The sequence below is a fragment of the Triturus cristatus genome, chromosome 1_1 (genome assembly GCF_964204655.1).
Source record: "Triturus cristatus chromosome 1_1, aTriCri1.1, whole genome shotgun sequence".
Classification (NCBI taxonomy): Eukaryota; Metazoa; Chordata; class Amphibia; order Caudata; family Salamandridae; genus Triturus; species Triturus cristatus.
The window spans coordinates 43,243,897-43,258,942 of NC_140579.1; the positions used below are offsets into that span (position 1 = coordinate 43,243,897).

The window sequence follows — 15,046 nt, forward strand, 5'->3', positions numbered from 1 at the left end:
GGTGTATGTTTCGTGAAAAGACTGTATATGTGGCCAGGGGATGGCCCAAAAAATGGACTCGAATCTGGAAGGACTGGAATGAATATAGAGGGAACATCTGTACCCCGCCAATACTCCCAGCTCATAATGAGCAAGTGTAGACAGAATGTGGGATACCAAGCTTTCAATCCATGTACGTTTAAATGTGGACTTATTTGATTTGTGGGGGGAATAATAGTGTACTGTGATATGCCTTGTGATGTTGATTCAACTTGTTAATAAAAAGAAATATAAAGAAAAAAAAACAAGGGCCTAACTACTGCATGCTTCCACTTCTTTGGGAGAATCACAGAATCTAGAGAGATTTTCAGAAGCTCTATTGTGGTGGGGAGAATGGATACCCAACCCTTGAGTAAGATATGGGGGGTGCCGGATCTAGGGGGGTTCCTAATTTGATTTTGCCCAAAAGGAGCCGAGTATTGTCCTCATTCAGGACTGGAATGTGATTCAGAACAGGTGCAGCTGGATCACTGTGGCGTCTGCTCCTAGATTCTGAACTATACCAGGGTTATTACAACGAAGTGCATCATAGATATCATCCACTTTCTTTTTTTTTAAGATCGCTGCAAACTTGTTGCATCCTTTTTTAGTGGTTTGCTGAGCGGAGTCGCCCTGCTCAACCTTTGTCAGGGATTTCACTATCTTAAATAGTTCTCTGGGGGGAATTGGCAGCCTTGTTGGTCTTCTCCTCATTGTGTTTAGCCTGGGCTTGTTTAATTTCATTGTGATAGTGTCTAATGATAGTTTTATATTGAATTTTTAAGGCAAGGTCGTAAGATTTCCTCCAGTTCCTTTCTACTTTCTTTAAAAAAAAAAATTGAGGGAGGATGAGTGACTATTAAACCAGGGGGCTCTTTTGCCGTTTAGTTGAGACCTTGGCCTGGCTTTCCGAATACATTTGTCTAGCGACTGATCAATCTAGTGTTCCCATTGTAAATAGGCCTCATCTGGATTGCTAAATCCAAATGGTCGCACACTGCTGACCTACCTGCGTGTTACCCCAAAGAACTGTGGTCCCTGTAGTCAGTGTCGGCGGATACACCTATGCTCTTGTCGTGAGTGCAAGTGTGAATAGCGTTAGCCATCCCTGGACACGTGTTTCGAGGTAGTTGCCTCTCGTCAGCAGGGAGTAGGAAAGAGTGCAGGGTTGCTGTGTAGGCTGCTAAAATCATTATCAGGTAAGGTACCTCTCATAGCAACGCAGGTGCGTAACCTGAGCCCGTCGACTCCCCGGCTCAAAGAGCCACTAAATAACTAAATCCAAATGGTCGCACACTGCTGACCTACCTGCGTGTTACCCCAAAGAACTGTGGTCCATGTAGTCAGCGTCGGCGGATACACCTATGCTTGTGTCGTGAGTGCAAGTGTGAATAGCGTTAGCCATCCCTGGACACGTGTTTCGAGGTAGTTGCCTCTCTGATAACGATTTTAGCAGCTTACACAGCAACCCTACACACTTTCCTACTCCCTCCTGACGAGAGGCAACTACCTCGAAACACGTGTCCAGGGATGGCTAACGCTACTCATACTTGCATGCATTACACGGGCATAGGCGTACTCGCCGACGCTGACCTTAGGGACCATTTTTCATTGGGGTAACACGCTTGGTAGGTGGAGCAGTGTGCGACCAATTAGACTTAACTTTATTTCAGGCTCCCTTGAGCCGTTGGAGCCGACGGGCTCATGGTTACGCACCTGCGCGCTACGAGAGGTACTTGACCTGATAACAATTTTAGCAGCTTACACAGCAACCCTACACACTTTCCTACTCCCTGCTGACGAGAGGCAACTACCTCGAAGTACGTGTCCAGGGATGGCTAACGCTACTCATACTTGCATGCATTACACGGGCATAGGCGTACTCGCCGACGCTGACCTCAGGGACCATTTTTCATTGGGGTAACACGCTTGGTAGGTGGAGCAGTGTGCGACCAATTAGAATTAACCTCATCTGGATTGCTGTTAGGTGTGGAGTGGAGGCCTCCAGGGTCTTGGCCCAAGCTTCAGATGTACGCCTGGACCAGCTTCTGACCGGTCTTGAGGTGATCTTTGATGGTACTCCCGGTAGTGTCTTTAGAGAGTGAAAGGGGTAACATATTGATCTGCCCATGGTACAAGGATGGGTGTATTCAACTGAATCTTTGGGTCGTTGGAAAAAATGGGATCAAGAATGTGGCAGCTCAGGCAGTCCTTATTGTAAGAGCTGTGAAGTAAAGGTTCCCTGTGAAAGGTAAACAGGTGCTACGGCAGCAGCCTCCCTCGGGTACTCAGCTCGTATCAGTGTAAGGCAAGATGCATCATCTTCCTTGAGTGCAGGCAATAATCAAGATCATCTTCAGATGGTATCTTGCAGGATAATCTGGGGCGAAGGACCTCTCTACTCAAGTGGTCGAATGAAGGTCCTTAAAAACTAACCATCATCAGGGATGAAAACCTTCAACATAATTTCAGGAATGTGGCAAATAGATTATGGGCACCAAAGAAAGGGTCCTAGACATATCTTTAGGAAGATGGGAGCTGAGAAGACGTCAGTTTGAACTACACCTCTTTGATGAATTATCTAAGGATGTCTCTTGATGGCCTGAAATAGTGATAAGGGAACACTTGTTCCAGACTGGGTGTCTCATAAGGTGTTATGTCTGGGTCATTATGGAATGACTTGACACTCTTGTAGTTCTACAAATGATAAAGGCAGATGACATTCATGTTATTATTGTTTATAACTGATGTGATAGAATTCAGGTGGTCCGAGGTGGAGTTGAGGACCTGACCAGAATGGGGTCAGACCTTAGGGGCTTTACGCCAGAAATATGCATTAGTCAGACCCTCCAGCATTTCGCGATTCACAAAAAAAATCACGAAATCAGCTGACTAGCGCGATGGCCGCAATATTTACAATTATTGCTGCGATATTTACAAAAAGTGTCAGCAAAACAAACAATGCCCTTTTATTGGCTGTGAGCTCACACGTCACTAAGTGCCCCCGTCCAGTCATCCAATACCTGCTTCCTCCTGGCCAAGATACAAGCCTTTAGCCTATGTGGCTTTGATGTGCAAATGCACTCCTTACCTTCGGCTACTGGCACCTCGCTCCAGTCAGTTCCATGTGAACAGGACTTTTACTCTCATGACACAAGAGACTCAGAGAGAGTGCCGGTCGGCTCAGGCTGCAGCAGGATGTTATCAATTTCCTGCGGCCCAGGTTCCCAGGAATTGGTGCTGGCACTGAGCGTAGGCTTAAATTATAGGAGCAAGGGCAAGATGTGTCCATCTTTCCTGACCTGGAAATGTGCTGTACCCCTGCTGAGTGTGTGGGGGGGAGGGGGCGAGGACACCAGGGTTTGTGTCTGGTCATGGTGAGTCTGAGAGCAAGTGCGGAGTGTCTTTAAAAGGCAAACAGAACGGCTCTCAAGACAGTGGTGCCACGATGATGAGCTCCTCTCACCGGCCGGGACAGTCTTCAGTTTGGGGGGTTGAGGGGCGGTGTTAGAACCATACAGAGAAATGCTAAATGGTACATTTGTAAATTAACCATTGAGTGTGTAGGAGCAATTGTTACTTGTTGAAGATCACACACTCTTCGTGGGTAGCGGAGACTCAAGTTTTTTGGAGCTGTTTCCTCACAAATATAGTTACTCAGACACAAGTGCAAATCTTTAGGGTAAAAAATTGAGGAAGGGAAGGTAATGAAATATGGGGACAGGGTGAGGATGGATTGCGGAGACTGAGGGGGAACTTAAAAATGTAGGTGCGCCATCAAGAAAGGAAAACTTTGGAGCTGGCCTCAGTTGGTCTTTTATGGTCTGTAGTAATTGTGATCACATCTAGCATGCATATTCGCAAAACCATATTTTATGAGGATAACTGAGTTATTGTTTTTCTAACAGAGATCCTTTCGTTTGCTTGTGGAACTTATACAGCACAGTGCTGAATTACTTTTGTGTCTAGGAGTTTTCATGCAACAATAAAAATGTCAAGTTAACTGCAGAAGAATGCTCCTGCTGTTGCAAGATCAGCGTTTTGTCAAGATAAAATAGGGCAGAGGATAATTATGCCTGCTGAAAAGTACGTGAATCACGTAACAAAGGCACTAGGCTAGTGTCCTTCCATTTCTGGTACTTTGCTGAAGTTTTAAGACATTCTTAGAGTTTCTAATTGCTCAAATGGGGGTAATTTCTGATATTTATCTGTTTCCCTAGACCTCATTGTTTAATTTTGTTCAGGAGAAAGTGTCACTCATAGTCGTTGAATGTCACTCATATTTACAATGAATTTATGAAAATGTCACACACAAGCAATCTGAAACCTTGGCAGCTATGCACCCAGCAGCAGCGCTTCAGAACTGCTGGGGATATTTTAAGGCCCCTTTTAGACCATTGGGTTTCAGAAAAGTGGATAGTTTTTTAAATTAATTTCCTTGCCTTTGCCTACTCACAAAGTGTCACTTAAATTGCCACCCTTAATTTGCAGCATTACATTCTAGTAAAGCGCTCTAGCAGCAAAGCAGAACTCCCTGTATGGGTCATATTTGTATTAGCAACATATTTTTAATGTTGAAAAGGATGCTAGAAATTACTGTTTTTTAAAATGGACAGATCCAGGAGGCAGTGGTACACTGGCAGGGGTGCATACATGGATACTAGAACACCCCAGGGAGAAATGGGCCCCCCTCTCACGAGGTGCAGATTGGAGCTGTGCTTTCGTAGAGCCGCAGACACTTCAAACATGCCAGTTTCACAGCGGAATACCCTAAATCAGTTTACATTGATTTAAGGCTGAAAAGGAATGATTACGAGTAAAATAAAGTTCTGCAATAATGCAGCTAAATTTCGGTTTTTGTGCCGCTAAATTTGCAAATCTATGCCGCAAAAGCCTGGGGGGGTTTGATTAGTACCTTCTTGTGAATACTACGGCTTGTCCTGCCCCCCTCACAGGTTCGTCGCCAGTGTAATAATAAAGATGACACCCAGCAGTGAAGAACAACTGTCACTTTATTCCAAGCCATCCGCTCTCTGACATGAGCAGGTTGTCAACATTCTAAGGAGAGCTCCGGGAGCTACCAAGGTAAGAGGGGCGGTGGGGGTGGACGGAAGGTACCAAGGTGGGAGGAAAGGGAAAGATACAACACAAGTCTTTCATGATACAATGCAGGGTTTATATGAAGGTGCAGTTTTTAGGCTATTTTAAAAAGGCAATATAAATGTAGTGGCCATCTATGTTGTAACTTTACATGGTTACTGGAGATAGGATTACCATTCCCAATGTACATTCAAGCGGTACATTAATAGGCACTGATTAAAAGCAATTAGATCAATATTTCAGGTATAATTAACAATGTTATTATCTATGGGGTTGAATGCTGTTAAGAATGTACTAATGTAAGTAATTGGGCACCTTTGATTTTTGATAAATTATGAAGATTGTAGTTTTTAATTAGAAATCAATTTGAGGTGCTTGCTCCAATACTGGCATGGATGACATTTTCAATGCTACTTATTCATACGCAAATTAGAGTAACTTTTGAGTGAACAGGTTGCAGTTCAGCATCTAAATCTAACCCTTCATTGTGAATTTACAGGGAGCATTATTTTATTGTAGAGTTCATACAAATCATAAATATTGTCAGGTTTCCGGAAGTGCTTGGAAACTTTGGATAATGGCGCAGAGGAGACTGAAGGCAAAAGTACACAAATTTTACACAAAGTGCACAATAGTTATTGGCAGTTTTTCACTAACTTCCTCTGTACTGTAGCATTTCCAGGACAGAGTTGGTCATTTAAAGCCAACTCAACATGAAGCAGATGCCAGGCAACATTTTGTCGGTTGCAGTGGCTCTGCGCTTCATATTAGTTCGCACCTGGATGTTTGCCACGTTTGTTTTCTCCCTTTTCTCTTCCCCCATGGTTACAGTTCTTCTTTACTTCCTAACATTGTTGTTTGTGCATATTTTTGGGTATCCTATCCACTATTTCCACTCCTCAGGTCTGGTGCTGCATGTCGTTGTGGCATCTGTGGATCCTGGTGGCTATAGTGGCATGTTAGGGGCTCATACTGCAGGTGTGACCAGTAAACATCATTATAGCTGTCACAGTGCAGCTCTGCTCCCGATGGCATTTTAGGATCGGTTGTGGCTCACTCATTACAACTGGGCGAGTGATTCTGGTGCCTCCCTGCTGCAGAGAACAGCACATTACTGCATTGCAACTGAGATGAATCAATCGAAGGTAACAATGCGCCCCTGTTTCTTTCTCCCCCTTTCCCTGTCTTTACTGCAGTCCCACTGAAGGGATGCTGTTACCCTGAAACATCTACGTAGGGATTGAGGGGTGGCAGGGCCTAGCAATGGCTCCGCTTTCTGTGAACCTGGCCAAACATATTTCTAATTAATAGGCGGTGGTGCAGCGCGTCCACAGTGAAAAGAGAATATTCAGTGATACGAGTAAGACTAAACCAACATTTTGAAATAGAATATTATGGAGAAAATTATAACTATTTGAGGTATAAAGTACCAGAAAAACATGAGCTACAAAAACGGGATGCAATAATTCAATGATTTTCATAATGCAAATCATGAGATATTTAAACTGACTTTTTTGTGTTTGTGTTTAGCGTTTTATTGAACTAACAAATGAAATGTTTTTGTCTTGAGGAAACAAACTTATTGAATCAGGATGTAATCAGAATGAACTGTGAGGCACATTTCCTCAACACGGAATACTATGGTAGCAATAATTAGAGATATTGCTATTGATAAATGATGAGATTAAATAACTTTAATTGGAAATCAGTTTGGTGCCGCATACTACTAGACTAATGCTTTGCTGAATGAAAAAGTAAAATGTTTTTGCCCAAAGAAGCAATCTAACTGGATTGTAAAACATGTTTTCAAGGAGGCATATTTTGACAAATAATGAAGCATAAAAATTGATTTGACCAAGTGACTTGATTTTGAAACTACAGACTGTGTTTCTGGATTTACATTTTCAAAACAGATTGGAAGAGAAAACAGATGCTGATGATTATCGTTAATGGAGTGAACCCGAAAACTGTCTTGAGTTGCAATGAAATGTGAGGCACAGCAGCAATGTTCACACTGAGTAGCAGCAAGAGCTGGTCAGTGTCACAATTGATACTTATAGGTCTAGTGGACCAGGTTAGCCTCCCATCTCCTCATGTGTGCCCATGCTGCATTGTGGGGGATTTCAACTCAGGGCCCGATTTAGATCTAGCCGGACAAGTCACTCCGTTACAACGTTGACCGATATCCCATCCACTGAGATATATTTCCCATTATATTCTATGGGATTTATATTTCGGCGGACGATATATCTGTCACCGATGTAATGGAGTAACCCGTTCACCTAAATTTAAATCAGATCCTCAGTCTTCATTCATCCATAAATATTCATCATCAGGAATATGCTTGATGACACACAATCATTCTACATACTATTTCTAATCGATGGGCTTCCTAAGCGTGAGCTGATGCACCGGAAGTGAAGTCCACAACGGAGATACTTTTTTTTCAAAACACAAAATATGTAAATTTCTGTCTCATGAAGAAACTATGAGCATTGAAAATCATATCCAATTTTTATTGTTATTTTAATTTTATAAGGCGCACAGCTACCCTAGGGTTTCCCGGCGCCACCTGAAAGTGCACAACGAAAAGAAGAGAACTACATATTAAATAACCAAGTTTTTATACCTCGCCGGAAGATCTCATAAGAAGATTCACTACGGAGACCTGCCGGAAGGGAGTTCCATAAAGAAGGACCCAAGTGGGAGAAGGAGCGATCGCCCATACGCATTAGTCTCATCCTAGGAATGACAAACTTCGCCTGAGTAGCTGATCGAAGTGTGCGGGAAGGAACATAAGGGTGAACAAGAGTCAACAAGTAAGGAGGAGCCTTACCAGAATTTATCTTAAACATAAGACTCAAAGCCTTAAACTTAATGCGGCATTCGATCCTGAGCCAATGAAGTTCTCGAATTGAGCCTGAAATAGACGCAGTTTTGAGGATCTTACAAAGCAGCCATGCTGCGGCATTCTGTACTAACTGCAGCTTACGTAACACTTTCTTAGAGGCACCCAAGTACAGGATGTTACTATAGTCCATCCTTGAGGTGATAAGCGCCTGGACCACTGTGCGTTGGGCGGAAAAAGGTAACATCCATAAAAAAAATTATTAGCCACTTATTTATAAAAAGTAAACAGACAATCGGACAAGGAGAACACAATGTTATTCAGGGCACCGTAAAAATAATCAGAAGAAATCATTTGACGATAAACAATCACAAATATGTCTATTGTCTTACAAATTACCCCACATAAAATATATGCCAATGAGATGTAAGAGAACGTTGGTTAAGCATTAAGGAGTTTCACTTTCTCACGAACCTAGACATCCCAAATTTATATGCTACCTAAGGTACATACATATCTTGCAAACCATCTGGGGAAATAAACGGCCTTATTACGACTTTGGCGACTGTAGGACTACCAAAGCCACTGTGCTGTTGCCCACCAGATCAGGAGTTAAATCCTGGTCTGGTAGGCGGTCTAAGGCGGCGGTCTGCTCATTAAAGAGCCTGACATGCAGAGCGAAGCTCTCAGAGCACTAACTGCACCTTCTTGGATGATGTGGCATACATGCCACACCGTGCAGGAACTGGGGGTGCAAAACCCCGCATGCACCCCCAGGCCCAGGAGCGGCAGGGCCCCCTTTGCTGCCTCCTCTCACCCTTTTCATGGGGGGGCTCACCGCCCTGAAAAGGGCGGTGGACAGACATCTCCTAATAGCATAATAGTGCTCCTGACAGCCGCACGACTGTCGCAGGATCCTTGATACCCGGTCGGGGGTGCAGAAGTCCTGTGGCAGTTCGACCGCCGCAGTCGTAATACTGTGGGTGGTCCTACAGTGTGGCAGTGGTTGGAACGCCACCACGGGTTCGGTGGCCCTTGTAATAGGGCCCTTAGTGTTGCAGGTCTCCGGTTATCTTGGAACCTCTTTGCAAGTATGTGGATTGATTTATCAGGTCATTTTACCATACATCAAAGCAAATACCTGTGTCAGAATGGACGATATTAATTTGGTCAAAAGCTACTCTTTCCCTATCATCATGAACTACTTGTCACCACGGACAGAGTCCTTGTACGCAAATGTATTGCAGGATGAAGTAATCAGGGTAACTGATGAATGCCTTGACATCCCAACTGCAATGCATAGTGTGCCCACTGACTACAGTGCTGACAACGCCCATATTGTGTTTCCCAAAAACCTTTTTCTGTGCAAGAACTTCTTTATTTGCAGATAAAAAGTCATGCGACGGAAGCTTCTTTTTAACTGGATCCGACCATATGTGCCCGACTTTGAAGAGAGTGACTTATCTGATTTGTAACATTTTAAATTAACATATGAAAGAGCAACATTGATAATATTTTTTATATGAAAGGAACCTAGGACAGATTAGTCATGTTCCATGACTTGTTCAACCAAGAAATCCCACATTTATCATTCACTGCAAAGTCTGATAACCAATTATTCAATCTTCTAAATCTGAACATACAACATGAAGATTGCTAAAGGGACAATTGCTTAGCCTATAAAAAAATTTGCAAGAAGAAAGAGAGCTGCTTTAGAGAACCTCATCTATGCCAAGTTAGCTGAGAGAAGTTACCCATGTCAACTTCTAAAACAGTCAACAAAGTGCACTATGTTCTGTAAGTCTTGGGAGTACCCTGAATAACAAACCATGATGATTCATGTGCCGCAACTTAGAATCTTAAAACTTTTGTGCATCCTTTTCCTCGGCTTGAAAATATTCAAAGGCGGGTGCATATTAGCCACACCTTTAGTAGGTCAATACAGCAACACGGACTTCACTTTTATAGCATAGCTTGCTGTTTGGGTATAATAATAAACTATTTTCCATGGTACACGAGGAAATAGTCAATAGCCATTTCAATATATTCCCTTCAAAAAAATTCTATTAAAATTAATATGGTCTCACAGCAACAAATGCTCAAAGTGTTGTTAAGTACATCAGTTTTTGTCTTTAACCAAAACATTTTGAATATAGCAGATGTAGAAAATACTGAAACAAGACTAGCCTCTAAATTTTGATGATGTACAATCTCAATGACAAATGTTGACTTCCCTGGCCCTCTAAAATGAGCACAATGCCTACCTTACTGATCCCAACACTCATGTACATACACAGTGCTGAATTCAAAAACACCACTTTATCCTTGAAAATGCTCTGCACCTGCCAAAGCATAACTAGATATGACACAGAGGGAAGTGATGCTCACCCCCTGGAGCATGCACATAGGAATCGTTTCACTCACCCCTGATATTCAATGTACTTGTAGATCATGCCGGCGATCACCATGGCAACAATGGCATAGTACCAAGAGGAGATGAACATCAGAGCCAGGCATACACTCATGCCTAAGAAGGAAAGTGTCCTGGAAAAGTGAGAGGCGAGGGCATGAGAAGAAGAAGAAACCCTAGATTTTACATACACATTTGCAAACATCTTCTATTATCTAGAAACAGGTAATAAAAAGCAACAGAACCCTTTCCACTCAGGGAAGAAACAAGTTACTTACAACCACCACAGTTCTCCAGTGTTGCAAGTATTTCAACAAAAGATGCCAATGCTTGAGAGCCGTAGTTCGTGGTAACCTATTTCTTCTCTAGCATTGTATATTGTATACATGGACATACATGAATTCAAATAGCAAACAATACGGTAACAGCAAATTGTAATTGCATTTATCCATCTCTTACTACCCCTGACGAAGCGTCGAAGCGCTTTTCGGCAAGTAGCACACTATTCCAGAACCCAAAAAGGATTAGTGGTGAATTAGCATTGGAAAATATGAAATTAATTAGAGCAGTGGACATGTGAGTCTGTTATTAAGTCAAGTCTTTACCAATTTAACCATAATATTCAGCACAGGTGAGAAAGTGGGTCACCATACTGAAATAAGTAGCAAAATAAACATTCTGAATTGCTGATTCTTACCAAATTCTGCTTCCAAACAGTAATGTCTCACAAAGGCTTCTCTGCTCTTTCATGTGCCCGATATGCCAATGTCCAAAAGAGTAAGCTCTGCATAAAGGAGCGGTGTTGTAGGCATGCCTTTTATTAACTTCAATGCTACCCGTAACTGAGTGGTCTTAGAGTGACTGAAAGTGATGGCCACTGCAATCCACTTTGCGATGCCCTGTTATCCCATGCTTCTGCGATCAATGCCAGAAGATGGGACTGTCCTTGCTGGGTGAGCCAAAGTAAATACATATCTGGTATGTGCCCTTGTGGGTCTTTTGTTCTTGTCTATTGAATGCAGCTGAACTACTCGCTGCAGAAAAAAGGAATTAGAGAGAATGACATCCAAACATCCAGTTAATTCTGTGACATTTTGAAGGACCTTTGTAATGATCTTGGGAGCTGCTCAAATAATGACTCTGGAGTGAAGCTACGGCAAGAAAACCACCTAGATGGTAAAAACATGGATGTCACTGATTTTCCTCAAAGATCTGAGCAGCAGACGTAACTTTCTAAATGTGATGAATAGTATTTCGTATGTTGTGAATCTTACTGTCATATCAGCTCCGATACGTCGCTGCCTTCTGGAAGATGTCATTCAAAAAATGCCATCCCAACAATCAAACAACCTATTCTGCACTTTTTGATAGAGGTGGTGCTCCTCAACCAACCCCAGCTAATATTCACTATGTTTATGGTTGCTTTGATTATAGCAGAAGAGGTGTGTGCATGGGTGTTGTATTGAGCCTTTTATAATTTCTCAAGTTGTAGAAACAATACCAGGAAGGGTAAAGGGAGTAAATGTAATCTTTTTTTCCTTATATAAGAACCACAATAGTTATCACCTTCACCAGTTTCCCAAATGATTCACTGAGCTGTAAAGAAAGCAGCTTGGCTCATTGGCTGTGACGGGCAAGTCGTATCTCTTAGGGGCCCTCTGGTAGGAGGACGCAACACTGCAGAATCTTTGTTGTATAATCAGATGCGGGAGTGTTTTCACAGCTGCCATCGGGGCTATGTAGTCCACCTATTAGCTTCCTGTAGCGCCCTTGAGTGTTTCTTCATCTTCTTCTTTGACTCATCTTCAAGTTCATCGCCCTACATCGTGCCAGTCTTGAATTGTTGAGGGGGTGTGACGGGCAGTAGTGGTGCGTACTGCGTCAGTACAAAGACCATCTGCTGCACTGGTGGACCACGTTGCTGTGCCAGATGAGGTTTTTGGGGCTATAGCTTGTAAGTCATAGCTGAGGTCTGCCTGTATCTTTAACATCAGTGGCACTTCGTACCAAAGTCTTACGTTGTAATAAGAATCATAACTTTCCAAATATTTGGTCTGTCTTAAATTCAGTGCTGGCCACCCTTCTCCTGGAAGGAGGGGTGTTGTCAACTCTCTGGATCGACCTTTCTATGTCCTTGGTACAGGCCAGGATCTCCCTCTTAGTCATCATGTATTTCACACACAACATTCCCAGGCTGTAAGCTGGGGCATCATGACCTCCTTATATCCATCGCCCTTCGCCTCACCATCCTGCTTGTTACGCAAGATCTTGACCGGAGGTTCTGCAGTGGCCTTTATAGATAATGTTACTGTCTAGTAATAGAAAGCATCTCTTCAATGGCTTCCAGATGGGTTGAAACTGAATTGAACCTGATGTCTGAAGACCATGGCCGTCTTGGAAGACCCCTGAAGGGCTCCGAGACAAATGCCTCCGAAAAGAGCTAACAGGCTACCAACCTAACATGCTTGTCCTTTTGGTACTGTATTTAACTGTTAATGATACATCTGAAAACTGCCAAATAGAAAAGGACACTGAACAACGACAGAGAAAAAGGTTTAAATACATTATAAACACCAAAGGAATATCATTCTCTAAATAGGTTCACCAGGCACAAGCAAAATTCTGCTCCCAAAGGAGTAAAACAAAGAAAATTCTTGAAATAAGCAGGGTCCTGTCTTTAGAGATCCTGTCAGGCAGAAGAATAGGTGAACAGAGGGTGAAGGACAATGCACATCTTTCTGGGATACTGAAGTGGTGTGGCTATCTGGATTATGGTCCACATTGTATTCTTGGAGCTTTAAGGCATATATTCATCCTCGTCATTGCTTTCACTTCTATTTTCTTATGGAATATATCTGGTCATGTATTTTAAGCCTGCTCTGGTGGTTTCTTAATGTGGTTTTAAAAAGTAGGACAAAAGAAAACAGACAATGTATATGGATGAGAGACGTGAATTATTTCATTAGTCTCCTTAGGAGTGTGTTTGGAGGGGGGGGGGAGGGTTGGAGGGGTATCCAATAAACCGGTTTGTAGTCCGTGAGAGTTAGTGATATTATTAAAGAATTCATGATAAAGGTACATTTCATTAAATTAAATGGCAAGTCATGATTTAATATTTTAAAACCTCCTTAATTCAACTATATTGCAGAACAGTATAAGCAAAGGTGCATGCCAATTCTACAACCACCATAAATCAATTCAGATTTTACACAGCCACTAAATAGAGTTTTTCCATTGTCTTCAATGCGTTTTGACTAAGTGATAGAAGTTAACTGAACAAATTGCATGTACATTTAATGTTAATTACATAATATCTAAGTTTTCCTACTTTTAGTTTCTCTTTTTCGTCAATACTGGTAGGGTTATTTTAGTGCTTCTAAACTTGAAGGAAAAGCAAAAGTGGCTAACAGTCTTAACATTTGTGTGTCGTAACAATGCATGTGGACAGGGTTTTCCCAGCGTGTGTTTAAATAAGTCCGCTTTTATTCGCCGCTTTCCCTCGTTCATGCCTGTTAGACCTGGCATCTTTGGCGTGGTTTCCATTGACTTTTTGCCTCTGCCTCCTGTATTTTTGACACTGTGCTGGATTTCGTTTTTGCTGGTTTAGATGCTTTGGGCACTTTGCCACTGCTGATCAGTGCCAAAGTGCAAGTGCTCCCTGGTTAAATTGTTATTATGATTGGCATATTTGTTTTACCAGTAGGTCCCTAGTAAAGTGCACTGGGTGTGCCAGGGCTGGTAATTGAGATGCTACTAGTGGGCTGCAGCACTGATTGTGCCACCCACAGGAGTAGCCCTAAAATGGTGTCTCAGGCCTGCCATCGCAGTGCCTGTGGGCAGTTGCTAACTGCCATGTTGTCCTGGCCAGTGCACCCACTTGCCAGGCCTGACCCTTACCTTTTCTTACACATTGGACACCCCTATGGTAGGCCCAAGGTACCCCCCTGGGCAGGGTGCAGTGAAAGGTAGGACATGTACTAGTGGGGGTGACATCCTGATAGTGAAATTCTGCCTATTTCGTTTTTCACTATTGAGAGGCTATCTTGCCCATAGGTTACAATGGGGAATGCTGGGTATCATATTTACCTGCATATCCCATAGCGGCAAGATAGACATATGAAGTATGGTATCCCTGAACTCAGAATTTGATAATGCATCTTTTAGGAAAGATGGTTTTTAAATTCTGTGTTGGAAAATAGCACTTTTAGAAAGAGTCTATTTTCCTGTTCAACCTTTCTGTGTGCCTCTGCCTGTTTGAGTATTGACTGTCTGGTTTGTGAGTGACAGGGGCTGGGGGTGGCTGCAGGGGGCTGGGCGAGTCAGCACTAGGCTGAATAGACCTATCTGCACTTAGAGTGGTGGGAGGAGTTGCACCTGGGCCTGAATAGGGCTGTGCCTGCCTTCCACAATGCTGTCTCCACCTCCTGCGGTGTGTCTGATGGCCCTGGCCTCCCCTCACAAAGAAAGAAGACATGCCCATGCAGAGGGCACCTAGAACTGGTTTGGACTGGATCCTGGACCCCTCACATATGTAAGAACAAAGACTTTTGGGGTATAAGTAGCTGTGCTGAAACCCCAGTAAAATTAGACTTCTACAATCAAGAGGAACCTCTGCCAGAAGAAGAACAGCTGAGGAAACTGACAAGGAAGCCTGCCCTTGCTGTGTGCTC

At 42.9% G+C, this 15,046-nt stretch overlaps 1 protein-coding gene across 2 annotated transcripts in view; it reads right to left on the bottom strand.

Annotated features, from left to right (window-relative positions):
- LOC146869314 (solute carrier family 12 member 6-like) overlaps positions 1-15,046 on the bottom strand; it is an 818,593-nt gene that overhangs the window by 330,180 nt on the left and 473,367 nt on the right. For both annotated transcript variants that reach the window (XM_085648043.1, XM_085647962.1), the window contains one exon: positions 10,391-10,510. In XM_085648043.1, coding sequence (XP_085504169.1) covers positions 10,391-10,510 — 120 coding nt within the window. The remainder of the gene's footprint in view (positions 1-10,390; positions 10,511-15,046) is intronic.